Source organism: Mauremys reevesii, linkage group 25 (assembly GCF_016161935.1).
Source record: "Mauremys reevesii isolate NIE-2019 linkage group 25, ASM1616193v1, whole genome shotgun sequence".
NCBI classification, from domain to species: domain Eukaryota; kingdom Metazoa; phylum Chordata; order Testudines; family Geoemydidae; genus Mauremys; species Mauremys reevesii.
In genome coordinates this window covers 11574918-11601940 of record NC_052647.1, presented here as the reverse complement: position 1 = coordinate 11601940, position 27023 = coordinate 11574918, and the positions used below count along the sequence as shown (strand labels likewise).

General features: G+C 61.9%; 1 protein-coding gene across 6 annotated transcripts; it reads left to right on the top strand.

Moving 5' to 3' along the window:
• Window positions 1-6225: 6225 nt before the first annotated feature.
• On the top strand, window positions 6226-24883 carry PALM3 (paralemmin 3). 6 transcript variants are annotated; one of them, XM_039514718.1, is made up of 9 exons: window positions 6226-6533; window positions 12729-12780; window positions 14839-14919; window positions 16274-16395; window positions 18544-18643; window positions 19450-19477; window positions 19953-20072; window positions 21270-22327; window positions 22373-24883. In XM_039514718.1, the coding sequence occupies exons 2-9, from the start codon at window positions 12736-12738 to the stop codon at window positions 23606-23608; spliced, it is 2790 nt and encodes a 929-aa protein (XP_039370652.1). In that variant the 5' UTR covers window positions 6226-6533; window positions 12729-12735; the 3' UTR covers window positions 23609-24883. The 6 variants fall into 6 exon arrangements, with proteins under 6 accessions (XP_039370652.1, XP_039370654.1, XP_039370655.1 ...); XM_039514720.1 differs by having other exon boundaries at window positions 21270-22552; window positions 22688-24883; XM_039514721.1 differs by having other exon boundaries at window positions 21270-22663; window positions 22865-24883.
• The last annotated feature ends 2140 nt before the right edge of the window (window positions 24884-27023 follow it).

Sequence of the window (27023 nt, the reverse complement as noted above, 5' to 3'; positions counted from 1 at the left end):
CCTGCCGGCCGGGACCGCCCCCCCCAGCGCACCTGCCCCGCTCCCCGCAGCGCCCCTGCCGGCCGGGACCGCCCCCAGCGCACCTGCCCCGCTCCCCGCAGCGCCCCTGCCGGCCGGGACCGGCCCCAGCGCACCTGCCCCGCTCCCCGCAGCACCCCTGCCGGCCGGGACCGGCCCCAGCGCACCTGCCCCGCTCCCCGCAGCGCCCCTGCCGGCCGGGACCGGCCCCGCAGCGCACCTGCCCCACTCCCGCAGCACCCCTGCCGGCCGGGACCGCCCCGCCCCCAGCGCACCTGCCCCGCTCCCCGCAGCGCCCCTGCCGGGACCGGCCCCAGCGCACCTGCCCCGCTCCCCGCAGCGCCCCCTGCCGGGACCGGCCCCCCAGCGCACCTGCCCCGCTCCCCGCAGCGCCCCCTGCCGGGATCGGCCGGGACCGCCCCAAGCCAGCGCACCTGCCGGGACCGCCCCAGCCAGCGCACCTGCCCCGCTCCCCGCAGCGCCCCCTGCCGGCCGGGACCGCCCCCCCAGCGCACCTGCCCCGCTCCCCGCAGCGCCCCTGCCGGCCGGGACCGCCCCCAGCGCACCTGCCCCGCTCCCCGCAGCGCCCCTGCCGGCCGGGACCGCCCCCAGCGCACCTGCCCCGCTCCCCGCAGCGCCCCCTGCCGGGACCGGCCCCCCAGCGCACCTGCCCCGCTCCCCGCAGCGCCCCCTGCTGGCAGCGGTCGGTCTGGAGTAGCCAGGAGCTCCCTTCGTTCTCAACCCTTCTGGGAAGTCCTCTGAGCAGCTGCCCAGCTCTGCAAATGCCGCTGCTGGTCCCCGGGGGCCGGTGTCTCCGCTTAGCTCACCTGGCTGAGTGCGGGTTACATGTGCCGAGTTGTCTGGTCTCAGCCTGGGGGGCGGGGATTCACAATCACTGACTCCCGGGGCAGCTTTCCAATCACCTTCCCCTTCCCCACGCACAGGGAGAGGCCTCAGCGGTTGGGCGATGACTGCGGTATGGGGTACTTGACCCACAGATGGCACACAGCGCAAAGGCTGCGCTGGGAGGGGGACTGCCTGGTGAAGGCGGATGGACCATTCTGTGGTTTTGGAACTCAGCTGGGATGCAGGATACCTGGGTTCTATTTCCAGTTCTGCGTGACATGGGGTATGTCACATCGTGGCTCTGGGCCTCAGTTTCCCCATATTTACTGTCATCTGCCATGTCAGTTTGGATTGTTAGCTCTGCAGCGCCGGTTCTCACTAAATGCCTGTGCATCACCCGGCACGACGGGGTCCTGATCTCGGTGGGGGTCTGGGCAGCACCCGGCACGACGGGGCCCTGATCTCGGTGGGGGTCTAGGCAGCATCTGGCACAGTGGGGGCCCTGATCTCAGTTGAGGTCTGTGCAGCGCCTGGCACAATGGGGCCCTGATTTCAAGTGGGGTCTGTGCAGGGCCGGGCACAATGTTGGTCTCGCTCTTGGTTAGGGGCCTCTGGGATTGGGTGGGATTGGGCCATCCATGCCAGTCAAACAAGGGTGCTGCATCTCAGCCACCTGGGGAGGAAGAGAGCCCAAACCCACCCAGGTTGACAGGTTCCCCCATTGCCCCCTAAGAGAAAAGTGGGAAGGTCGCTGCTGGGAATGGAAATGGTGGGGGGCAGGGGGGAGGTTCGGCAGGGATCCCACCAAAGCGGGAGAGCATAAAAGGGGAGTGGCGAACTTTGGGGTCCCCCAGGGAATATGGGGTGCTCCCTTTGGAATACTGGGAGCCATGCCCCACATCCAGGCAAACCTGTGAGCCCTCTAAGACATAAGAGCCCCTCAAGTTTGGAATGGGGGGGGAGAGCCTGCTCCCACAATCCCTTGCAGGGGTGAGTAATGGATCTACAGTAGCCTCGGGGGGCAGAATGTCAATGTATCTCCCCCCACCCGCAGATTCTGCCCTCCCATTTAACACCCCTGTTTCCCCGGCTGCCCTCCCACCTCCTGGCCCCGGGGAAGGTACCTCCTGGCCCCAGCAGGCAGTCACCTTGCTGCTGACTTTGGGCAGGTGTGTACCCAGCCGGGCATGTGATCCAGGTGTGGGGGGAGGGATTGGAGCTGGAGTCTAGCCTGGCACAGCAGCCAGGCCAGGGTGGAGCGGTGGGGGGGGTCATCGGCGCTAAGTACCCCCCTCCCCCAGCTGTTTACATAGGACTAGAGGACACTCAAGGACTCAAAGGCTTTGCACAACCCCTCTCAGCTGCCTGGCAGGGACCGGATCCAGCTGCTGAGCCGCGGGTGGGAGGGACGGGCAGGGCCTGGCAGTCAGCGGCACTGCCCCAGGGTTTGGGATCGGCTCGGTCGCCTCTCGTTTTGCGGGTGTCGCAATGGCCGGGGCTGGCGCAAACAGGATCGGCAGGCAGGGGCACGGGGGCATGGGACATGCCAACCTGCCCATGCCAGCCACGAGACATTGCAATCACCATGGGGAAGGGGAGCAACCACAGGGAAAGGTGGGGCAGGCCAAGGTTCTTCAGAGATAGGTGTGTCCCCCGCAAGCAGGCCGGAATGGGACAATCTGCCCCCATCAGGGTCTCCTCCTCACACCCCTGCCTTAAACCCCCAAAGCACATGGTATTTTTAACTCTTTCAAATCTCTTTGCTGGCAGAAACCTCTGGGCCTTCTCCTTAGCAGTACAAACTTCCAAGCCCTGTTGGATTCTCACTGGGTCCTCGGGCCCCACACCGTCCAGTGGGAGGGAGTTCCACAGGCTCCTTGCAGATGGCATGAAGGAGCATTTCCTTTGAGCGGCTTTGCATTGGCTCCCTGCCCTGCCAAGGAAAGAGGCGCAGGGGGGTGGCATTGTCACAGGCGTCAGGGAATTGAGCTCCGGGGCTGATCCTGGGTCTGGACAAGAGCTTCCTTGTCTTAGAGGGAAGCTGAGTCCAGGGCCAGGTTCATTAGGGTCATGGCCCCTATGCGCTCGGGCCTCACCGCTTCCCAGTGCAGATGGGCAGAAAAGGACCCAGGTTCCAGCGTCCGCTTTGCTGAATGAAAACACACTGGGAGGTTTCTCTGCAGGTGGGAGCAAAAGTCTAATCGGGCACCACCTGGTGGCAGCAGGGTGAAGGTGTGCGTAGGGGTGGGAGGAGTTGGTCTCAGGCTATTACTGTACAGACACACAAGGCGGGTGAGAGAAATATCTCCGGAGAGAGTCACAAGCCTTCGCCGAGCTCTTCTCCAGGCCTGGGGAAAGTGCTCGGAGCATCAGGGCTAAATGCAAGCGGGACAGCTTAGCAGAAGTGGGTCACACACATTCCAAGGGATCATGCAAGGTGAGGTGGCCATTAACACCTCTCCGGTCCTGGGGGGGGGGGGGAAGGAGCTGGGGGGAGTTTTGTGAAGATAAGAACGGCCAGACTGGGCCAGACCCATGGTCTGTCTAGCCCAGCGTCCCATCTTCAGACAGTGGCCAATGCCAGGTGCCCCAGAGGGAAGGAACAGAACAGGGCAATTAGTGAGTGATCCATCCCCTGTCGGCCAGGCCCAGGCCCAGCTTATGGGGTGTAGTGCCGTGGTTCTCAACCGGGGGTACCCTCCGGTCTGCCAGGGGGCAGATCAATTCATCTAGAGATTTGCCCAGTTTTACAACAGGCGACATAAAAAGCACTAGCCAAGCCGGGACACACGAACATTTCATACACACAAGGACTTGTTTCTACTGCTCTATAGACTATACACTGACATGTAAGTACAGTATTGATAGTCCAATGGGTTTCGTTTATAACGACATGGTAAGAATGAGAAAGTCAGCAACTGTTCAGTAATCGGGGGCTGCGACACTCTGGTATTTTTATGTCTGATTGTGTAAGCAAGTGGTTTTTAAGCGAGGTGAAACTCGGGGTGTGCAAGACCAATCAGACCCTGCAAGGGGTGCAGTCGTCTGGAAAGGTGGAGAGCCGCTGGTTCAGTGGGTTACAGATTGTTGTAATAAGCCACAAATCCAGGGTCTCTGCTCAGTCCCTGATGTTTAGTGTCTAGCAAAGGTCTGAATTTAAGCTCCCAGGTGTTGGGCAGGTTTCCTGGCAGGATGAGGACTGGGAGGGGAGCAATGGAGTGATCACGCTGTGAAGTGTTCACCCACGGGTGATAGGGTGTCGTTTTTCCGTTTGAGTTCGTTCAAGAGCACAGCGATTTCCCGTCTGCCCCCACACCTCCAAAGAGTCGTAACCGGGGCAGTTAGTGCCCTGGATGAGGTCTGGCTCACGTTGTGAGAGACGTGTGTGTGTGTGTGTGTGTGTGTGTGTGTGTGTGTGTGTGTGTGTGCGCACATGTACACTGGTGCCTCTCTGTACCTCTCAGCATCGCTCTGAGAGACCCGTCCAGCGCCCCCTGAAATTGGCTGGCTGGTGGCTAGTACTCGGTGTGTGGGAAGGGGCCGTGAAGCCAAATGGATCCCCCTCCCTAAACCCCCTGTTTGGGAGAGGAGCTGTGATGCTAAGGGGGTGCCCAGGGCCCACACCTGGGAGAGGGCAGCTGTGATGCTACAGGATTCCCTCCACCCCCCTCCCAGCCCCACATGGCAGAGACCTGCGAGACGCGCAGCCTTCCTGGGCAGCAGAAAAACGTATTTCCTGCCCCTGGATTTTCCAGTGGTGTGATCTGAGGGAGGGGGTGTCCCAGGCTAGATGGGCCCTGTAACCGGGTCACTACCTCTCGTAGCCAGGGGAGGCGCAGCAGCAGCCCCAGCCTCAGCTTCCCTCAGAGATTCTCCCCCCGGCTAACACTCCAGTGCGGGGAGGGGTCGTTACCACAAACCCCATACTCAGCTCACGCAGCCCTTCGTCCAGCCGTCGCTCCGTTTCCCCCACCCCGCTCCCGAGCTAAAGTCTCCCTGGTTGTCTCCTCTCTGGCTCAGACAGCTCGGCAGGAAACCCCCCTCTGCAGCCCCCGCCAGCCCCTTGGGCCTGCTGCAGGGGCCTTGGGGTTCTCAGCGGTTTTCCCTCCCAGCCCTTTGCTGAGGTTCCTCTCCCCAGCTTCCCCCCTGCTGATGCTAGCGGCCTGGCCAAATCCCATCTTCATTTTCCAGTTGACCAGCCCCATTTCCCATTAAAGGGCCAGGCCGCCCTGGGACGGGCCCATTGGTCTGACCCAGCACAGACGTTCTTAGGTTCAATGCAAAATCACCTGACCCAGACTCGGGGAAATGTCCCTTATGCCACACGCCCCCCGCGATGGTGGGGACCAGAGCAGCGGCCGGGGGACACCTTCCACACTGACCAGCAGGGGCAGGCAGCGAAGCCAGTGGCACCATGCACCCCAAAGGTGCGGGACGCGGGGGAATGGGGGGGGGGCTGGCCTAGCTGGGCAATCCAATGGAGTCTGGGGGGTGTGGGGGAGCTGCACTGGGATGCATGCGGCAGGATCTCTGAGCTACGGTGCACGCAGGACCCCCGCCTGCAGGGGCTGGAGAAGGCAGATCCTGGTGGCACGACCCCCATGCCCGCCAGGGGCGTTCTCCACCGGCTGGTGATGCTTCTCCACAGAGCAGCTGTGGAAATCATGGCCTGCAACCATCCGCTGCGAGCCCCGCGGTGCGACAGCACGGCCAGCCGGCCCCCCCTTTGCCGACCACTGAAAGTCCCCAGTGTTAATTTGTTACAGCTTTACGGACTCGGCCCACCCAAGCCCCGTTCAAGAGATGGTGTGGTGCCCGCCACCTCGCTGCCTGGCTTAGCACCGCCGGGGACCAGCATGTGTCTACGTGTAGCTTCCTTTACTGTGCCGTGTGCTTCACCCGCTCCGGGCGCCTTTCCCATCAGCCTGCGCCATGCGCTGTCTGCTGCGCCCGGGCACGGCGGGCATAACACCCTCCGATGCAGTGGTGCCCGGCTGTGGCGCCTGCCACAGGGCCCTCGAGAGACAGGGCTGCCAAGCCATCCCCTTGCTCCAGCTGCTCCCGGTTGCAGGGGGGATCGCAGGGTCCCCCAGCACGTTGGCTGGACGGTCCTGCTCAGAGGGAGCCGGAGAGGGACCGGGGATCTGCACTCCCACCGGACACGCATGTGGGAGAGAGAGCAGACAGGTGGCTGAACAAGGCAGCCCAGGAATGCTGGTAAATAATTCAGCCAGACAGCTGATAGTGTCTCCAGATCATACCCAGGAACGCGGGCAGGGGCCGGGACAGGGGGGCGCGGGAGAGCTCTCTCAAGGGCGTCCAGACCCGGAACAGCTCCAGCTCCCTCCGGGAAATCCACCTCCCTTGCCCAACGCTCCCTGCCTGTACCATTCGCCTGAGCCCAAACCGGCCTAACCTGCTCTCCCGAGCCGCCCCCCCAAAGCCGCGCCGGGGAAGGCAGCTCGCAGGCAGGGAGCTCAGTGCCAGCGTGAGGCGGAGGGAGAGATTTGATGATGCCGCACAGTTGACTTGGCGAGCCAGAGGGCGGAGCGCCGGCAGTCCTGCCTAGCAGTTCCCCCTGGCTGGACGGGGGAGGGGACCCTGCCAGGGGTCTACAAGCTTCACCCACCCCACGGACCCCGGTAGAGTCAGCGGCAGCCGCGGCAGCGGTAAGTGGAGGAAGGGAGGGACCCACTATCGCGGGCGCCTGTGAGCTGGGGACTAGGGGGGCGAGGGAGCAGAGGGACAGAGAAGGCTGCACGGCCTCAGGGGATAGGAGCCGAGCTCTCCCGAGGCTCTCGCCTGGGCTTTGACCTCGAGGCCACCAGTTCAAATGCAGCCCAGGGCCAGAACAAACCACACGGCCCCTCGGTGGGTGAAATGGGCTGGTCGGGTCTCAGCCCAGGTCCCAGTGGCGACGGAATAACAAGTAGGAGTTAACCAGGCAGGGAGGCCAAAGTGCCAGACGGACCATGGAACCTGAGCTCATGCCTAGAGGGGGGCGGGCCTGTAGCAGCATGGGGGGGGCGGGGTTAGTGGCAAGCAGAATATTCCCTTGTCCCCACACATTGGCCCTCTTGTGGTCTGGAACCCAGGAGTCCTGGCTCCCAGCCCCCCCTTGCTCTAAACACTAGACTTCCCTCCCAGAGCCGGGAGAGAACCCAGGAGTCCTGTCTCCCCCCCCCCGCTCTAACCACTAGACTCCCCTCCCCTCCCATAGCCGGGAGAGAACCCAGGAGTCCTGTCCCCCCCCGCTCTAACCACTAGACTCCACTCCCCTCCCAGAGCCGGGAGAGAACCCAGGAGTCCTGTCCCCCCCCCGCTCTAACCACTAGACTCCCCTCCCCTCCCAGAGCCGGGCGTGAACCCAGGAGTCCGGTCTCCCAGCCCCCCTTCTCTAACCACTAGATGCCACTTCCCCCCCAGAGCTGACTCCCACCCCTAAATCCAGAGCAGATCTAACCCCGGCTGCTCCTGTAGGTGTGAATGGGAGCAGGAGGGTTTATAGCCATTCAGCACTACCCAGGAAGTGCAGTACCGCCCGCTGCCACCTATCAGAATGGGGGAGACAGAGAGCCGAGATGCCCCCCGAAGAAAAGGCGTATGTGGCTGAGCTGCCCGTCGGCAAACTCCTCCTCTGCTCAGCCCGGCCTTGTTCCGGGGACTGTTCTCCCGCTCGCCCCCAGAGGGCGCCCCCCAGTGGGTTTGCTGGGCGGCGCAGGGGAAGGATGCTCTGCTCAGAGCTCAAAACCTGGGCAATTCCAGCCCCTTCCGCAGCTGAGCCCTTTAGGACACCGCACCTGGGGCCCCTGATTTGTGCATTGCAGGTCCTGGGCCGGGTCCCCGGCTGCTGGACCCCCAGCTAAGGAGCAGCACATGCTCCCGGCTCCGGCGATCCCTGGTTCAATCCCCTGGCCAGGGCTCCTGCAACACACGCTCATTAGAGGTTCCAGCCACTTCCGGATCTTCCCTCCAGCTGCTGTCCCTAGGAAGGAGCAAATCCGAAGTCATTAGTCTGAAGGCCTGGGAGCCCTGGCTAAGTGCCTTGCGGGGGAGCGGCTGACTGCCAGAGCATCGTACCAGGCCTCTGAGTGGAACAGGTTTGGGGGGACACTCCCTCCTTGATGTCTGGGGTGCCCGGGAGCCCTGCCAGGGCTGGGGCTGGCTAATGACACCCTACGAGTCAGGGCTGGCCCTTGGGCTGGGCTCTCTGCTGACAGGTGCCTGGGGTAAAGCGCCGTCAGCCGTCATGGCTCTGCAAATCACCACAGGGATCCCGCTCTGGCTTGTTAAGCCCGTGGTGTGGAAGGGATCGGGATCTTCCCTGTATCCGATGGCACAGAGAGGCCAAGGGCTTGCCCAGCGTCACTGCGAGCGAGTTGGGAATAGAACCCAAGAATCCTGACTCCCAGCCCCCACTGCTCTAACCACTTGACCCCACTCCCCTCCCAGAGCCAGGAATAGAACCCAGGTGTCTTGGCTCCCAGGTCTTTGCTCAGGGCTCTAGGCTGGGCTGCCTCCCGAGTCCCAGCACCTTTTGTACTGAAGAGCTTTTAATTCCAAAGGGGAGAGATGCCAGGCAGTGCCATTTGGAGCTGTTTGGACAGAGGGCTCCCACTGATGTCCCTGGGGAGAGAGCCCATCTGGGGTCTCCGCTGCACTCACTGGCGGTCACCGGAACGATGGAATTGGGTGGACCTGCCTGTAGTGAGTTTGACAGGTCTCAGTCCAGTACAGCAAATGGGACTCGGAGCCCAGACTGCTCTCAGCCCCTAGGGAAGGTCCCTCCAGGGGTGAGATGTAGCAGCTGTGTAACAGCGCACAGCAACCCCACACAGGCATGGCTCACCCAACGCTCACATGCAGCCACCTCTGGGGTGGGAACGTAGCAGCTGTGTAACAGCACACAGCAACCCCACATAGACACGGCTCACCCAGCGCTCACATGCAGCCACCTCTGGGGTGGGACGTAGCAGCTGTGTAACAGCGCACAGCAACCCCACACAGGCATGGCTCACCCAGCACTCACATGCAGCCACCTCTGGGGTGGGAACGTAGCAGCTGTGTAACAGCGCACAGCAACCCCACACAGGCATGGCTCACCCAGCACTCACATGCAGCCACCTCTGGGGTGGGACGTAGCAGCTGTGTAACAGCGCACAGCAACCCCACACAGGCACGGCTCACCCAGCACTCACATGCAGCCACCTCTGGGGTGGGAACGTAGCAGCTGTGTAACAGCGCACAGCCACCCCACACAGGCACGACTCACCCAGCACTCACATGCAGCCACCTCTGGGGTGGGACGTAGCAGCTGTGTAACAGCGCACAGCCACCCCACACAGGCACGGCTCACCCAGCACTCACATGCAGCCACCTCTGGGGTGGGACGTAGCAGCTGTGTAACAGCGCACAGCCACCCCACACAGGCACGACTCACCCAGCACTCACATGCAGCCACCTCTGGGGTGGGACGTAGCAGCTGTGTAACAGCGCACAGCCACCCCACACAGGCACGGCTCACCCAGCACTCACATGCAGCCACCTCTGAGGTAGGATGTGGCAGCTGCATAATGATACATTGCCACGCGATGCAGGAATGGCTCACCCATCGACATGCAGCCATCTCTGGGGTGGGATGCGGCAGCTCGGTAAGAGCGCAGAGCATTGGCAGAAGGGGACAGTGAGTAGAAACACAAGGCGATTTGCATCTTCTGAGGCTGCTGACCTAGCAGAGAATTCACGCAGAGTAGACACAAGGACAGGAGCCAGGTTAGCCTGTTGCCTGGAGTGCCTCGCTGCCTCTGTGGCTAGGTCTAGTTGCTTAAATACACAGGGACTTCACTCCCTCTGGCCCGTCCCTGGCTCCCGCCTCAGCTCTGGCAGCCGGTCTGTGGCTGGGGACTGTCAGTAAAGCAAATGGGTTTGAATTCGATTAGTGGCTGGGGAGAGGACCAAAGTAAAACGCAGGGTGGGGGAGTAACAGAGCGAGCCAGCAAGAAAAAGACAAGGACAGGGAGGATAAACCAGTGCCCGGATCTTAAATATCTCTGTGGAGTCTCATCTTGAAGAATCTCTTTATATAGATACATATCCCTTTGTGCAACAGTGCAATGCAGCCACCTCTGGGGTGGTGCATGGCAGTGTAAAACGGTACTCAGGAATTTTGTACAGGGATCACTCACCCAGCACTGAAATGCAGCTGCTTCTGGGGTGGGTCATGGCAGCTGCATAACAGCGCACAACAATGCCACACAGGGCTGGCTCACCCAGCACTGACATGCAGCCACCTCTGGGGAGCCTGTATGTAGAAATGGACCCTGTCTGCATCAGAGTGTGTATGCATGGGGGGAATGTAGCAAGCGTGGGACCTTGCCAGCGGAGGGAAATGTGTTAGGTGGAAGGAAGGATATGGCTCCAGCCCACTCCCTTTCTCCCTGCTCTATGCCGACCCTGTGCCTGCCTCCTGGGATGTGTCCACGGCCCCCTCCCACCCTGGGCCCACTCCAGTCCAGCTCCCTGGCATCTGCCAGCCTCCGCTCTCCCTGATCCTGCAGTTTGTCAGTGTCCATTATTAACCTGGCTGCTGATGGGCATGGGGGCTGGACAAGACGGCCTCATGTAACCTCAGGGGCAAAGGGACCCAGCTCTGATCGGATACTGTCCCCTCCACCTCCTTCCCCACGGCCATTTCCCCACACCTCTCCCTGCCAATGCCTGCCCTGAACCATCCTTCTGAGGGGGTGGGGGGGAGGGGGGGCGAGGTTACACCAGCATCAAAGTCCTGCCAGGATAGCTCATTTCCCTCAGGAAACTGGTGTAAGCCATAATAGCTCTCTTTCTGATAGAAGCTGCTGTAACCCACCCCAGAGGCAGCTGCATTTCAGTGCTGGGAGAGCGATCCCTGTACTGTGCTGCTGTGTATTGGAATACAGCTGTTATGCCTTCACTAGGGGAGTTTGCTCTGGTCTAGCTCCAGTGGCAAACCCTTTCTAGTGTAGACAGGAGTTCCTAGAGCGACGCTCAGCCCACGTCTGGGCCCCTGTGTGTGCGGGTGTCCCCGTGTGTCTCTGTGTCTCTCGCAGTGCGTGTGTGTCTCTCAGGCTGTGGGTACGACTACACTGCACCGGGAACCCGGGTTCCCACTCCGGTTTGAGCCTAGTCCCCCTTCCGTCCACACTCAAATCAGCCTGACTTGAGCCAGGAACCCCTCGGGACTTGGGCCCGTGGCCCCTGCTAAGGAGGGTGGGTCAGAACCCGAGTCTTGCTGAGACTCGGGGCGGAGCCCTGTCACTTGGCAGCGTGGAGGCAGGTCGAACGGCAGACCCGAGCCGGAGGGTCGGCGGAGCAGTGTGGACGCGTTAGCGCGGCCGTGAGACCCGGGTCTGGCAAGGGTAATGATGCAGCGTGGCCGGACGCCCAGGCACGGAGCCAGCGAGTCCCCCAGCGCGGATCCCGCTGTCCGCTGGGTCTCAGCGTCTGTCTGTCCGTCTCACGGCACGGCTGCGTCTCGGCGAGGGGGGGGGGGAACGGAGTGGGGATGGGGCACCCAGAGGCGCTGGTGGCTCCCCTCCCTTCCCCTCCCAAGCTCTGCGGCCTCGCACTGTCAGCCCTTCGCAGTGTGTTTGTCTGTGTGTCTATCACCCACCGCAGCCCCAGGCACCTGGGCCGGGTTGTGGGGAGGTGTCGCCCCCCCCCCCCCGGGTGGCTCGGCCCCCAGAGGAGCACAGAGGGGGCCCAGCCTATTGCTGAACGTGCTAGGACCTGAAGGGGTCCCTCTGCCCCGCCCGAGGGAAGCTCTGGCCCCGCTTCAGCAGCCAGTTGCCAAACCCTGTTCTGCCAAACCTCCCAGGGCGGGGGTGGGGGGCAGGACGGGGTCCCCACTCCGTCTCCTCCCAAGCCCCTGCCTCCTGCACAGAGCTGGGGGGAGGTGTGGGCAGCTCCAGAGCCAATGCCAACAGCTGATGTGCCCCCTCCCCTGCTCTGCCCCTGCTCTCTGCGCCCCACACCACAGGTGGCAAGGCCCCTCTGCTGCACCCTATTCCCCACCTGGCCCCGCCCCAGAGCAGAGACCCCCCCACCCCTCCCCATACTCACACCAGCCCCTTCCCTGGAATTTTTGCCCAGCTGGGTACCAAGACCAGGATCCTGCCAGCAACCCAAACGCCCAGGGTCCATCTGCCCCCGGCGATGCCCCCTCCAGCCCCTCCCAATGCCCCCCATACCAGCCAGATGCCCGCTCTGCTCCACAGTCTGTTCTCCCAGTGCTGCCACTCCCCTGGGCTCCCCTGCACGGCACAGGGCTTTGGGGGGGGGCTCTGGATTTCCTCCTCCCGTCCCTCTGCTGAACGCTGCAGAGTGCCCCCTGCTGGGAGAGGCCAGGACTGAAGTAGCCAGGCGCTCACCCCCCAAAACCAGCACCTCCTGCTGGGAGAGGCCAGGACTGGGATTGCAAACATAGCGACTTTGATTCAGCTGGGGGGGGAAGTGCCAGCTGATTTTCTAAACAGGTGTGAACTGATTTTTTAGCTCAGAAAGGCCTTGGGGGGGGGTGCAGAGGAGAGTGGACACCCCCCCCCCCCCACAGCGTGGTCCCAGCTCGCGCTCCCTGGCAGGGGAATCTGAGGCCGACAGCAACTTTGCAGGCCCCTTCGTCCTGTCCAGACTTGCTGCTGAATCCCTCAACCGCTTCTGGCCCAGGCGGGAGGCGGGGAAGGGACCCAGAGAGAGGGAATGGGGCGGGGGGGGGGGGAGAAGGGCAGGAAAAGGAGCACGTGAAGGCGCGACAGAGGGGGCAGGAGCGGAGGAGAAAGCTGGAGCTGCTCGACCTTTGGCCACGTCCCCAGGCTGGGTTTGTCTTTCAGAGGGAAGATGGCAGAGAGCTCCCTGTACACGCAGCGCCTAGAGGCCATCGTGGTGAGTGGACCCCTCCCCACCCGCAGGGACCCCAGCCAAGGCAGGCCTAGGGCCCCCCACCCCCTTGCCCTGCTCCGGGAGAATCCCAGCGAGTCAGCAGCCCAGGGCACAGGCGAGGCCCACAGCTGGTGCCCCACAGCCAGCGCTCCTGCCCAGCTCCCCACAGCGCCCCCTGCTGGGAGGGGCTGGGACCGGAGTAGCCAGGAGCTCCCCCCACAGCCAGCGCTCCTGCCCCGCTCCCCACAGCGCCCCCTGCTGGATGGAGCTGGGACCGGAGTAGCCAGGAGCTCCCCCCACAGCCAGCGCTCCTGCCCCGCTCCCCACAGCGCCCCCTGCTGGGGGACACTGGCACCAGACTAGCCAGGAGCTCCCCCCACAGCCAGCGCTCCTGCCCCGCTCCCCACGGCGCCCCCTGCTGGGGGACACTGGCACCAGACTAGCCGCGAGCTCCCCCAACAGCCAGTGCTTCTGCCCCGCTCCCCACGGCGCCCCCTGCTGGGGGAGACTGGCACCAGACTAGCCGCGAGCTCCCCCAACAGCCAGTGCTTCTGCCCCGCTCCCCACGGCGCCCCCTGCTGGGGGAGACTGGCACCAGACTAGCCGCGAGCTCCCCCGACAGCCAGCGCTCCTGCCCCGCTCCCCACGGCGCCCCCTGCTGGGGGAGACTGGCACAGGACTAGCCGCGAGCTCCCCCCACAGCCAGCCGTCCGGCTGTCCAGGCAACAGGTGCTGGGCGGTGGGCGACTTAGTCCAGTTTCTGGGCCTGCTGGAGCTGACAACTGGCCTGTTCGTCACAGCAGTGACCTCCTGTCTCTGCAGGCCCCTGGGCTGGGCTGAATCCTGGAGCCAGGAAGCTTTTAGCAGCCAGGGGAGTAACCTGAGCCCTGGCTCTCCCCCCTGCCCCCCCGCCGCACGCCTGTCATTAACAAATCAATTATTCAGCAGGCAGTGGCTCCAGAAGCAGCTTTTCTCCGGTTCAGGCCTTTCAGGCTGAGAGAGGGACCTGGAGGCCTGCCCAGCCCAGCGCAGCACCCTGGGAAAGGGGGATGGGGGAGAAGGGGGATCGGGCCAGGGGCCGGGATGGAGCAGCAGGCATGTGGGGGTAGCGATATGCATGTCCACACGACATGGACATGGGTGTGAGCAGCATTTGTACCATGCGTGTGCACACGGGGTGAATAGTGTCAGGAACACGCGTGTGCACAGAGGTTGTGATGCAGCAGGCAGAGGCATGTGCACATGGCAATGAATAGCAACAGAGACACTCGTGTGCACAAAGGCAAACGTGGGCATGGGTGAATAGTGTCAGGGGCACGTGTGTGCATGCAGGGTGAACAGCAGCAGGAACACATGTGTGTGCATGGGTGACTAGTGTCAGAGACACACATGTGCACTCAGAATGCACAGGAGCAAGGACACGTGTGTGCACAGGTGGGGAACAGGGTCAGGGACAACACGTGTGCAGATGGGTGAGTAGTGTCAGGGACACGTGTGTGCACACTCAGTGGGAGTCTAGTGTCAGAGACACACATGTGCACTCAGAATGCACAGAAGCAAGGACATGTGTGCACAGGTGGTGAACAGGGTCAGGGACAACACGTGTGTGCAGATGGGTGAATAGTGTCAGGGACAGTGGTGAACAGGGTCAGGGACAACACGTGTGTGCAGATGGGTGAATAGTGTCAGGGACACACATGTGCATGCAGGGTGAACAGCAAGGACACACGTGTGCATGGGTGAATAGTGTCAGGGACATGTGTGTGCACTCGGAATGCACAGAAGCAAGGACACGCATGTGCAGGGTGGTGAACAGGGTCAGGGACAACACGCGTGTGCGGATGGGTGAATAGTGTCAGGGACACGCGTGTGCAGGCGGGGTGGAGAGCAGCAGGGACACGCGGGTGCTCTGGTCCGGGTCTATCCCGTGCCAGCTCCGCAGGGTCCCCATTGGCCGCGCACGTGGGCTCCCCCCGCCCAGGGCCCTTTGTCCGCGGCTCGCCGCGTCTGGCCCCGCAGGGCGGCGGCTCCAGCCTCACTCGTGCTGCTCCCCGGCTGCAGGGGCGGCGCAAGGTGCAGGAGCGGATCCTCCGGACGCGCCGGGAGCTGGAGGAGGAGAAACTCCGAGCCCAGCAGCTCAAGGTACCGGGATTGGGGGCAGCGGGGGCGGTGGGTGGGGTCTATGGGGGGTGTTAGGGGAGCTGGGGGTGGGGTCTCCTTGGGGGTTAGGGAGCTGGGGTGGGGTCTCCTGGTGGTGAGGGGTCTGTGGGGTAGGGTCTCAGGTGGGGTCTCCTGGGGGTGAGGGGTCTGTGGGGGTAGGGTCTCAGGTGGGGTCTCCTGGGGTGAGGGGTCTGTGGGGGTAGGGTCTCGGGTGGGAGTCTCCTGGGGGTGAGGGGTCTGTGGGGGGTAGGGTATCGGGTGGGGGTCTCCTGGGGGTGAGGGGGTCTGTGGGGGGTAGGGTCTCGGGTGGGGTCTCCTGGGGGTGAGGGGGTCTGTGGGGGTAGGGTCTCAGGTGGGGTCTCCTGGGGGTGAGGGGGTCTGTGGGGGGTGTTAGGTGACTTGTTGGGGGGGTGTCTGTGGAGGGTGGGTGGGGTTAGGGGAGCTGGGGGCTGGTCTTCTGGGATGTGAAGGAGTGTGGGTGGCATCTGTGGGGTCTGGGAGGGGTATTTGGGGACTTTGGGGGTGGAGTCTGCTGGGGATCAGCCCAACAAAGGGGTGCCAGGATCCCTGTCTGCCTTGGGAGTTGCGGGGGCAGGGATTGCTTGCCAGTGTGGGGTGCTGGCTTTTGGGGGGCGGCAGTTCCTGCACAGGGACACACCAGCACCCCCACTCTGTGCAGCACATGGCAAACCCCTTGGCACTGATGTGAGCTGGGGGGGAGGGGCCATGTGCAGGGGAGCAACTCCCACCACCCCACTTATTCCTGTCTTGGGGCCCACCCATGGCACGGATCCTATTACCAGTCAGAGGCCACCTGCTGCCTGACTCCTGGGGCAGGTGGAGCCACCTGCCTGGCGCTGTGGAGGTGCTGAAGTGCCACAGGCCACTGAACCAGAGCATGTGTGTGGGCGCGGTGCAGGCGTGTGTACACGTGAGTAAGGCTGTGGATGTCTGCGTGTGTGTGCATGCGTATGTCCATGCCTGTGCACATGTGTGCATCCCTGGTCTAGCACTGTGCATGAAGCATGAGTAGCAGCAGGGTCATAGGTGCAGTTGGGGGGTGTGTGTGTCTGTATGTCCCCGTTTACATGTATGTACGCTATACTTGGACACATGTGTGCATGGAGCAGGAGCAATGGCAAGGAGACGTGTGCGGGGGGTGTGGGGATGTAATAGAACACATGGGGTGTGTTGATGTCCATGTGACTGCGTGACAGCATGGGTGCATGGCTGCATGTCGTGTGTGGGGGGGGGCACATGGGTACATGTGGCCACGATCCAGGGCATGGGGGGAGGGGCAGGCTGATAGAGGATGTTCTGCTCTCTCCTCCCCCAGAGGAAGTCCCTGCGAGACCGGTGGCTGATGGAGGGGTCGTGTCTGCCCCCCGAGAACGACCCCACCTCCCCGCTATGGCAGACACAGTCCCGCATCCAGGAGCTAGAGCAGGATCTGTCCAGGTAAGGAGAGGGCAGTGGGTACGTTGCAGGGGAGATCTGCAGCGGGCCTCTTCCCCGGGAGGGATCACAAAGCATTTTACATGCTTCACCCAACAGTGAAATGCAGCCACCTCTGGGGCGGGGCTTGGCAGCTCTTTAATGGCCACACAGCAATGCAGCACTGGGGATTACTCATTCAGCCTTGAGCTGCAGCCACCGGGCGGGGCAGGGCCGGTGATTAACTCCCACCCAGCAAGCTGCCTGGGGATTGCTCTCTCGATTCTGAAATGCAGCCATCTCTGGGGTGAGGTGTGCAGCTGTTTAACAGCCACACAGCAGTTCGGGATAGGAAGGAAGATCTGATGGGGATTTTAGGGAAGCAAGGTGGAAGCAGACAGATCTGGAATTGGGGATTGGCCGCCCAAACTTTTGGTGGGGGCCATAAGCCTTCAGTACTTCACCCCCTACCCGTTACCCAAGAGCTCCCCTCCCCTGCCTGGACCGGAAGAAGCATGCAAGTAAAACACAGCAAAGGAATCTGACATTTACAAAGCAGACAAACGGTCTGTAACCACAGAAGCTGTAGCATAGGCAAAGCGCTGAGGGAATCACAAGGAGGGCACGGGGCGGGGAGGTGACTGAATGCCGAGTAAGCAGCACTCCGCAGGATTAAATCACCACTCAGAACAATGGGCAAGAGACGCCACAGCTGAGCAAGTCGCACATGTTGAATTTGGAAGGTTTATTAAACCCTGGAACTTTTTATCCCTGCACATGGGGGGACCCCCCACCCTGGGGTCTGTCCATCTAAAGGGAACTTTGCAATCTCTCTGCCCGATCAGAGCTGCTTTCACCCAGCAATCTCACAGTGCTTTGCCAGGGCAGGGGGAAACTGAGGCACGGAGCAGGGCAGTGACTTGCCCAGGGCCACAGGGTGAGGCAGGAGCAGAGCTGGGAATGGAACCCAGGAATTCTGACTCCCAGTCCCCCCCGGACTAAGGCGTCCCTCCCCCGGCTCCCCCTTCTCCATCGTGTCAAACATAAGCTGCTTGTCGTCTCCTTCGTGGCCTCTCCCCACCGGACCAATTGTCTCTCATTCACTATTGAGCTGCCAACTCCCGTCTCCAGCGCCCGCCTGGACCCTTTGCAGACCAGCCCCGCGGTGCTTTCTCCCTGCTTGGGAGCAGCTCCCCGTAAACCCCCTAGAAGCACCTCATTATCCACCTGCAAATCCTCCCCTTTGCCGGGAGGCCTGCAACCAACCCAAGAAGGGCTGAGCTGTTTCCTTGGGCTGCCCGCCTTCCCGTAACCAGCTGGTGTTGCTTGTCCCAGATATAGAAGCTGTCAGGGCAGGGTCTTTTTGTCCTGTCTCTGCAGCATCTACCACAACGCAGTCTTGGTCTGTGACTGGGGCGCCTAGGCTTTACCGTAATACACCTAATCATAACCAGAGATTTTGCTTCTTAAAACCAGAGATCGGGCACCTAGGAGATCTGACTCCCAGTCCTCCTTGCTCCAACCCCTGGACTGTGCTGCCTGTGCATGTGAACCCCTAACAAACAAGAAGGATATTGGCAACGTGATATCATTGCAATGTGCCCATTTATACAGAACCCACCATTTCAACCAGCTGGGTTAGAAAAGCCAGTGAAACTGGTGTGCACATGGGAATAAACTGGCAGGGGTGTGTGCGTGTGAACGCACATGCTAGTTAGGGAGACACCCCTTCAGTCTGGCACCTATGTGGCTTAGCCTCTATTCTACTCCCAAATAAAGGAGATTTCCCTTTAGATTTTTATTATGTGTCGGTAGATCAGGGTTCCCTTGCATCAGGTGCTGCCCAGACAGTCCCTGCTCCAGAGAGCTCACAGGCTAAATACATAAAGGATGGGAGGGGAAACTGAGGCATGATGAAGGGAAATGTCAGGCCAGGGATAGAACCCAGGTGTCCTGACTTGCAGGGGCCTGTGCTTTAGTTTTTGCTCCTGGGCCATCATAAGAGGCCAATGGGGTTTTTACCCCCAACAGGCAGGGGCCAGGGCAAAATTCTACATGGCCAAACTGAGCTCAGCGTCTCTGCTTTCCTGGTTGTGGCCGGGGAGCAGGGTCGGCCCGAGTCCCCATGGAAAGGGACCCAGCCTGGGAGCTTTTCTCTCCCTCTCTCTGCAGCCTCCAGTCTCAGATGCAGCAGCTGGATAACCCGGAGCATCCCGGCAAGTCGCACGAGGCCTTGGAAGACGCCAAGCAGCCAGCAGGGGGCGCCTGTGAGGTAACGCAGTGGGGCAGGAGGTGAGGGGAGCGCGTGCTGCAACAGCCCAGGATGAGGGGGAGCTGGGGGGCAGGGGGACCCAGGCCGTACCCAAGCCAGGGGGAGCCCCCCTCTGCGTGCTCCCAACGATTAGCTCCTGGGTGGGCACATGGGGCGGGTAAGAGGGCGGCGGGGGATGGGGCAGGCTTAGTCCCCCTGAAGATATAGTGGGGTCCCTCTGTGGCTATGCAGACAGCACAGCCGGGGGGTGAACGCGCTGCCTGCGGGGGGCAGAGTCTCCTACCCCCCCAGCCCTCCCCTGCTACCCAGCCCTTGGGGGGGTGGAGGGGGAGTCAGAGCCCTTTGCTCCCTGGCCTGGCTTGGTGCCATTTCATTGAACCTGGCGGCTAAAAATACAATATTGGTTGTGCCCTGACATGCAAAAAATTCTGGCCACTGACCAGACGGGGCCCTGCCACCCATTGTCATTACCCCTGGTCAGGCCACTGGCCGGCTAAGCTGGGGGGGGGCCGTTCACCCTGCTGAGCAGCTCCTGTTCTGTCCCTTCCCCCACCTGGGTTAATGGCCTAAATTCTCCCCCCCAGGCCTGTGTCTGAGCCTCTGGCCTCTTTCCAGGACTCCCGGGTTCTCCCTGGGTTTCCTTTGGGCTTCGATCGCTTCCTTCTTGGGCTGCAAAAACAACCCCAGATGAAGCAAAACTGACCCCTGGAAAACAGGAGGCTGGAGCCATTCTGGGCCAGTAAATTGTCCCCAGTCCCTGCCCCAAGCTGTCACCCCCCCCTAAGGCGCCCGTGTCTCTCTTTCAGGCCCGGGGGGCTGGCTCTGCTTCGGCAGGTGAGTTGTTCCCTGTTGGCCGGGTCTGGTTTCCCCAGGGGGTCGTGGCTAGGTCCCTTCCTGAGGCTCGGGGGTGGGGGTCGTGGCTCAGGGAGGGGGGGGTTGGTGTCAGCTGCAGGACATGAGCCGGCGATGGGCTGGTGCCGCAGCGTGCGGGGAGGGAGCGGGATCCCGCAGCTCAGGTTGTGGGGGCCCGGGGGAGCAGCCGGCTGGGGAGAGGCTGCATGCCCAGGAGCCGACCACGTGGGCAAGAGAGGGGAACGACCCCTGCTCTGGGGGCTTGTGCCAGGGCTGCCCGTGGAGCACAGAGGCTGGTGACTGGGGGAGGGGGGGGGCGTCCCAATGTAATAGCGATGGGGCAGGGACTGAATGTGTCCTGGGGGCTCCTCTCCCCATAGGGGGTCCCTCTGGGGCAGGGCAGAGGAGGGAGGGCGCAGGATCCACCGAGCCTCCTTTCTCTTCCAACCAAACCCAGGTGGGGGGGGTTGTGGCTGCGAGACCGAACCTGCCCTCCCCCTGGCTCCAGTCCCCCCCAAGAGGGCCATGCGAGCGGCAGCCCGGGAGACCCTGGAGAACGGGGACGTGTCGAGAGCAGGTGAGCGTTCGGCCGGGGCGGGGCACCACGGCTCCCAGAGCCCTGGCCCAGCAGCTAGGCCAGGACTCGAGGGCAGCCGGGGCCAAATCTCAGCCTGGGGGTTCCTGCATGGGACACTGTGAGAGCAGGGGGCTGGGAGCCAGGACTCCTGGGTTCTGATCTCAGCTGGGGGATGGAAGGTTGGCGCAATGGGGAGATGAGGGTACTGGGACCAGCATCCTTGGGTTCCTTTCCTGACTCTGCCACAACTTCCCTGGTGGCCTTGGGCTATTCTACTAGTGAACCATTCCACGTAGCGCCCCCAAGGACACCCCGGCTGGGTCTCTGGCCTCTCTGCTGCCCCTCCTTGGGGCCAGGGTGTTACAAAAAAAACCTTGTCAGAGTCCCCAAAGAGTCAGTTCATCACCCCCAGATCTAGAGCACGGAGCCCTTAAAATCACACGACATCTGGTCCATCAGTGTAGCACATACCACACTCCGGTGGCTTGTTCACCTTCAGTCCTCTCCTGGCCTTCTGCCAGGCCCAGCCCCCCACTTCCCAGTGGACCCCCTTCCCCCCACTGGGAGGGCATGCTCAGCCGGGGAGCCTCCATCCCTCCATCTCCCCAGCTAGTCCCCGGCCCTCGGCTCCAGCTCAGAAGAAGGCAACTCCAACCTTCAGCCTGGCAAACTCTGGTACCTTCAGCCTTCCCCAGGGCCCTTGACATCCTCCTGCCAGGATCACTTCCCTCTCTGATTCTCCTGGGTCCCTTATAGCCCCAGCTGCTGCCCCCGCCCCCTTGATTGGCCCAATTGGGCACAGCTGTGCCCTATGTCACAGGGTGGCCAGGCCCTTTAAAGGAAGCAGGTCCAGCTCCTCTGTGCTGACAAGTCACCTCCCTGTTTGTGCCTCGGTTTCCCCACCAGTCAAATGGGACCGATCTCCCCCGCGGCCCAGCGTGGGGAGGCTCAGTCCAGAGAGGTTGGCGAAGCGCTTTGTAATGCGTGGAGGCGAAGGGGCAAAGCCCACAGACCCCTACAATAATGCCCACCTCCAGCAAGGGGCTTCCTGCTTGGGGACCAGTCTGAAGGATCCCCCAGGTGATGCTGTTGCCTAGAGACCAGTATCTCCTCAGCCACCTTGGGACAGGTCCTCCTCCCTCTGGAGCCATGGGGAGAGATCCAAGAGGCTGACCCACGGTCTCTTTTGCCTTCAAGGTCCCTTTGGCGTGGAGGGGATCAGCCCTGGGGAGGGCAAGACTGAAGCCAGCGCTGCTGCCCCAGGAACTCGGGATGACGGGGCAGGGGCCTCCCCCAAGCAGCCAGAGAAGCTGGGCATGGGCAAGGTGGAGATGATCATTAGAAACCACCTGGGCCAGGAAGTGGGCAGCATGGACGCCATCGGGCGGACGTCCCCCGAGACGGAGGGGGAAGCTCCCCAGGGAGAGAATGGGCTGGAGGAGGCTTGGGACGGAAGGACAGAGCGGGAGCCACAGAGCCCGCCTGCCTCTGCGAGTGACGCCCTGGACAGCAGGATGGAGGAGAGCGTGGCAGGGGAAGGGAGCAGAGAGGGGCCGGAGGGGGAATCCGGGGTGCAGGAGGGGGAGGCGCAGGCCCTGCCAGTTGAGAACTGCTGCCTCGATTCCCCGAGGCCCGAGCCGGACGGGGAGCTGGAGGAGCCGATCGGGGTCATGGAAGAGGGGGAGATCTCGGCTGAGCCTGCCAGGGGAGCCACGGAAATGGAGGAGGCAGAGGCTGCCCAGAGGACTCAGGGCAGGGCAGCAGAACAGAGGCCGCAGGAGCTGGGGAGAGGCCCTATGTGGCAGGAGCCTGCTAGGGAACAGGAGCGTCAGGTGTCCCCCGGGGCAGAGCATTCTCAGGCTGCAGGAGTGGGAGAAGGAGCAGAGACAAAGGCCTCTTTGCAGGACCAGATCCCAGCTCTGCAGGGACAGATCCCCTCCCCCCAAGAGGCTAAAGCAATTCTCCGGGACCAGATCCCAGCTCTGCTGGACCAGATCCCTTCCTCTCTGCAGGAGGCTAAAGCCCCTCTGCAAGACCAGATCCCAGCTCTGCAGGGACAGATCCCCTCCCCCCAAGAAGCTAAAGCAACTCTCCAGGACCAGACCCCTTCCTCTCTGCAGGAGGCTGACGTATCTATGCAAAACCAGATCCCAACTGTGCAGGACCAGATCCCATTGTCTGTGCTGGAAGTTCAAACATCTCTTCAGGGCCAGATCCCCTCACCACAAGAGGCTAAGGCAGCGCTGCAGGACCAGGTCCCTTCCTCTCTGCAGGACCAGATCCAATCTATGCAGGACCAGGTCCCTTCCTCTCTGCAGGACCAGATCCAATCTGTGCAGAACCAGATCCCTTCCTCTCTGCAGGAAGCTAACATCTCCCTCCAGGACCAGATCCCATCAGCTCTCCAGAACCAGATCCCATCACCCCAAGAAGCTAAAGCAGCTCTGCAGAACCAGATCCCTTCCTCTCTGCAGGACCAGATCCCATCATCTCTCCAGGACCAGATCCCTTCACCCCACAAAGCTAAAGCTGCTCTGCAGGACCAGATCCCTTCCTCTCTGCAGGACCAGATCCAATCTATGCAGGACCAGGTCACTTCCTCTCTGCAGGACCAGATCCAATCTGTGCAGAACCAGATCCCTTCCTCTCTGCAGGAAGCTAACATCTCCCTCCAGGACCAGATCCCATCAGCTCTCCAGAACCAGATCCCATCACCCCAAGAAGCTAAAGCAGCTCTGCAGAACCAGATCCCTTCCTCTCTGCAGGACCAGATCCAATCTATGCAGGACCAGATCTCTTCCTCTCTGCAGGAAGCTAACATCTCCCTCCAGGACCAGATCCCATTACCCCAAGAAGCTAAAGCAGCTCTGCAGGACCAGATCCCTTCCTCTCTGCAGGACCAGATCCAATCTATGCAGGACCAGATCTCTTCCTCTCTGCAGGAAGCTAACATCTCCCTCCAGGACCAGATCCCATCAGCTCTCCAGGACCAGATCCCTTCACCCCACAAAGCTAAAGCTGCTCTGCAGGACCAGATCCCTTCACCCCACGAAGCTAAACATTCATTCCACAGCCAGATCCCCTCCAGCCAAGAGCCAATCCCTGCACTTCACGGGGAGGTACCGCTTACCCCATCTGGCAGAGCACCAACCCCGGAGCAGGCGCCTTCCCGACCCAGGGAGAGCATGGCCCTGAAAGGAGGCAGCGGCACTGGCCCGGTTTCATCGGCTCCAGAAGAAACCACTGAAAACCTGGGGAAGCTCCACCCGGAGCAGCAGCCTCTGCTTAAGGAAGCCTCCGGGTGCCGGATGGGCTGGAAGCAGCCACAGGATCCCGTGGCCAGGAGCCTGCAGCCGGGAGCTGGCACCTTGAAGTCGCTGGCAGCCGTGAGCCCAGAGGCCCCGACATACACCACCGCCTCTGCCAACACCGCCTCTCCATGCCAGGGCAGGAGCGCCACCACCACCCGGCCGGGAGATGGGCAGGAGACAGGCAGACGCAAGCAGAAAACGTGCCAGTGCTGCTCTGTCATGTGATCCCGGCCCCGCCTGCCGCTGGGATGGGGCGTCGAGAGCCCCAGCCAGAGACCGGCCGATCAGAGGGGCCTTGCTCCAGTGCCTGGGGGCCCGTGCAGCCGCAGCTCACCCCTTGGTGTTTTAATTCCCCCGGGGAGGCTGTTCATTTGTTCTGCCTGGTGTTTTCCTACGGAGGGGTGCCTGGGGTAGGCAGTTAGTTTGGGGGGCACCTGTCTCCTGCTGGCAGGACATGGCTGCTGGCTGCAGCGCTAATTTCATGTCTGGTTGGTTCTGTCCCCAGCCCCTGCATCGAGGGGTCCTTTTCCTTCCGTCCCTGCCACGTCTGCCCCCTTCTGGAGCTCTGAGTGCTGGGCAAGGTGGGGGGGGCTCCTATTCCTGGGTGTTCAGGGCCCCAGCTCACACTTCTGCACACGCCTGTATACACGCACGCTTGTGTCCCCCCCCCCATGAATGCACATGCCCCTGCCCGAATACAAACCTCTGTGTACAAACGTGTCCACGCGCCCGGTCTCCCGCACACCCCTGAATACGCAGCCAGGCCCCCAGGTACAAATGCAGCTCTAGTGTGACGTGCTCACAAGTGCACGTGCACCCCCCAGTACAGAAGTACACACAGGCACAATGCTTACCCCTCTGCACACAGACACTGCACACGCATCACGGCCCAGACAGGTGCACTCACACTCGCACCCACACACAGGCCTGACACAATTGTAGGTGCACTTGGGCACTGCGGCAGGCACTTCGCACACCCAGACGTGCACACACGAGCAGGTGTGAGCTCAGCCTCCAGCTGAGCTGGGCACTGCCCGGCTGCCTGCTCCCCAACACGTCTTGGCCGAGAGACCTTTCCCAGAGTCGTCGCCGTGCCAGGAGGGGGCGCCCCGTGCAGGTCATGACGGAGGCCTCAGAAACCACCTCCTCCCCCAATCCTCAGCCCAGCTTCCAGCGCCTGCATCCTGCCCCTTGCAGGACCAAACCCCCTTTCCCAGCTCTGGCTCGGGCAGCCCTGGAGCTCAGTAATCGGACAGGCTGGAGCAGCCTGGCCCCGAGTCTCAGAGGTATTTCAGTGTCCCTGGGGATCTGGGCCTCAGATGCCACCGTGATGGGCATCAATAGAACAGCCCCCAAAGCTGGGTTTGTCTCTGCCCCCCCCACCCCCCTTTTAAACCGCTCTTGTTTGGAATGAGTGTGCGAGAGCCGGGCACACAGGCTAGCCTTGAGCTGACCAGCAGGGGTCAGTACTGAGTGATTCACAATTAAAGTCACTTTCAATGGGAAGCTGCTGCTTGTGACTGTGTGGGGGAGACCAGACAGCAAGTGTGAAAAATCGGGATGGGGGTGGGGGGTAATAGGACCCCAAAATCGGGACATCTGGTCACCCTACCCAGTGATGGCCTGCTGGGTTCTGTGCCCACCTCTGCCATTTTACTGCTGGGTGACGTTAGGCAAGTCCCGTCCCCTCCCTGGCCTCAGTTTCCCCTCCCACCCTCTTTGTCTCGGCGAGCGTTGCCAGGCAGGGACTGTCTCAGTGTGTGTCTGTGCAGTGCCCAGCACAGCGAGATCCCTGATCTCAGTGAGGGTCTGGGCAGCGCCCAGCCTGAGGGGGACTCTGATCTCGGTCGGGGTCTGTGCCCTGATCTAATAATAGGCACCAAGCGTGGGGATTATCCCCATTTCAGAGAGGGGAAGGGACCTAGGGAATCCCTGCTCCAGCCTTTAAGGTCCCCTCCCTCGGCATTACACCTTCCCGCCCAGTGCTGAGAATAGGACTCCTGGGTTCTGGTCCCAGCTCTGGGAGACAAGTAGGGTCAAGCGCATTGCAGTGGGGGGCTGGGAGTCAGGACCCTGCCTCCTGTTCTCAGCTCTCTAGCGGGGGTGGGAGGCTGGACTTCTGGGTTCTAGCCCCAGCCACGGCAGGAGAGTGTGGTGTAGTGGTTAGAGGCTGTGGGGGGGCTGGGAGTCAGCGACTCCAGATTTACCCCAGAGCATCCTTGGCCCTCAGTGCTGTTACTCTGGCTTTGCAGCACTGGTTCCACGTCTGGGCTTGTCTTATCGTGTGGGGCTGCCCAGATTTCAGCCTTCAGAGTGCGGCTGGGGGCAGCAGCTCTGAGCCCCAGTGCTGCAGTCCGGGCGGTGACAGCAGGAGACCGGAATCCTGCCTGGCCCCGGTGCCGCTGTCTCTGCCAGCACAGACTGTCCCATCACCCTAATGAAACCTTCCCCCAGGGCCAAATCTGCCCCTGGACAAGCTGCCAGCTCTGAGCACAGGCTGCTGGGCAGACACCACCGGGTGATGCTCAGCATCTCGCCTGAGCCTGGATTGTCCGTTTTAAACGTTTACGGAGCCGCTGGAGTGGATGGGGCCAGATCCCCAGCTGGTGTAGCTCAAGGTAGCGTCATTGGCCGTGTGGGGCTGTTTGACACCCGTGGAGGCTCTGGCTCTGGCTGCTGAATGAAATCAGTGGGAGTTCAGCACTGGGAGCTTCTCAGGGGCTGAGCAGGGGGTTGTGAATGGGTCCAGGTTTCCCCGCAGGTGGGAATTCAGCACATCCCAGTGAGGCTGCGGGGGTTAAAGTCAAGTGAATTGAGATCTGATGGGGGGGCAGGTCTTTCTCAGCTGGGGGAGGAATATCTCCCTCTTCTCTCTGCTCAATAGGCTGGGCATGAAATTAAAATCCCCCCCACCTTGGTTTGATGTCTGCCAAGTGTTGGCCTCATGCTTAAGGTCCTTAGTAGGGACTCAGGACACCTGGGTTCAATTCCTGACTTATGGCCTCACTCCATGACCTTGGCCAAGTGACTTCATTGCTGTGTGCCTCGGTTTCCCTTGTTTAGACTGTGAGCTTTTCCGGGTAGGGCTTGTTTCATTGTGTCCAGGCAGCGCCCAGCCCACCGGGGCCCTGTGAATGCACATCATTGCAGCTGAGGATTGTTACCAGTCAGCTGTAGCAGTGAGACTGGAACTCAGCTCCTGGCGCTGAAGGGGAATCGCTGTGAGCAGTGCAGGGCCTATGACACATGGCTAAGCCAAACCAGCAGAGGGCAGTGGCATTACCTGTGTTAGCCAGCTTGTTACAATATTAAGGGGTTCACCTCATTGGTCCCACATGGGGGGTGGTCTCTTAAGGGCCATAGTCCTGTATAGTCCAAGCAATTGCTCAGTTCAGGTCCCCTCCAATGCAGGTCCCAACCCCTCCCTTCATCTGTCAGGAGCACACAGGGCCTTTCCTACCCCTGCCAACTGAGCGCAACTCCCACCCCCCAGCAGGGGGGCTGCAGGGCCAATTCCCCCCACACTCCCACACGCCCTCCTCTGCGCTGCCCGCTCACCCCATTGAGTCGAAGCGACCGAGGCAGGCGCAGGGCTGAAGTGTCTGGCGTGCCCAGGGTGCCAGGGAGACATTCTGAGCAC

Coding starts and splice junctions, on each gene's coding strand:
- PALM3 (XM_039514716.1), top strand. CDS start 12,736: ATGGCAGAGAGCTCCCTGTACACGCAGCGCCTAGAGGCCATCGTG. Junction 12,781..14,838: donor AGCGCCTAGAGGCCATCGTG/GTGAGTGGACCC, acceptor CCCCGGCTGCAG/GGGCGGCGCAAGGTGCAGGA. Junction 16,396..18,543: donor CTAGAGCAGGATCTGTCCAG/GTAAGGAGAGGG, acceptor CTCTCTCTGCAG/CCTCCAGTCTCAGATGCAGC.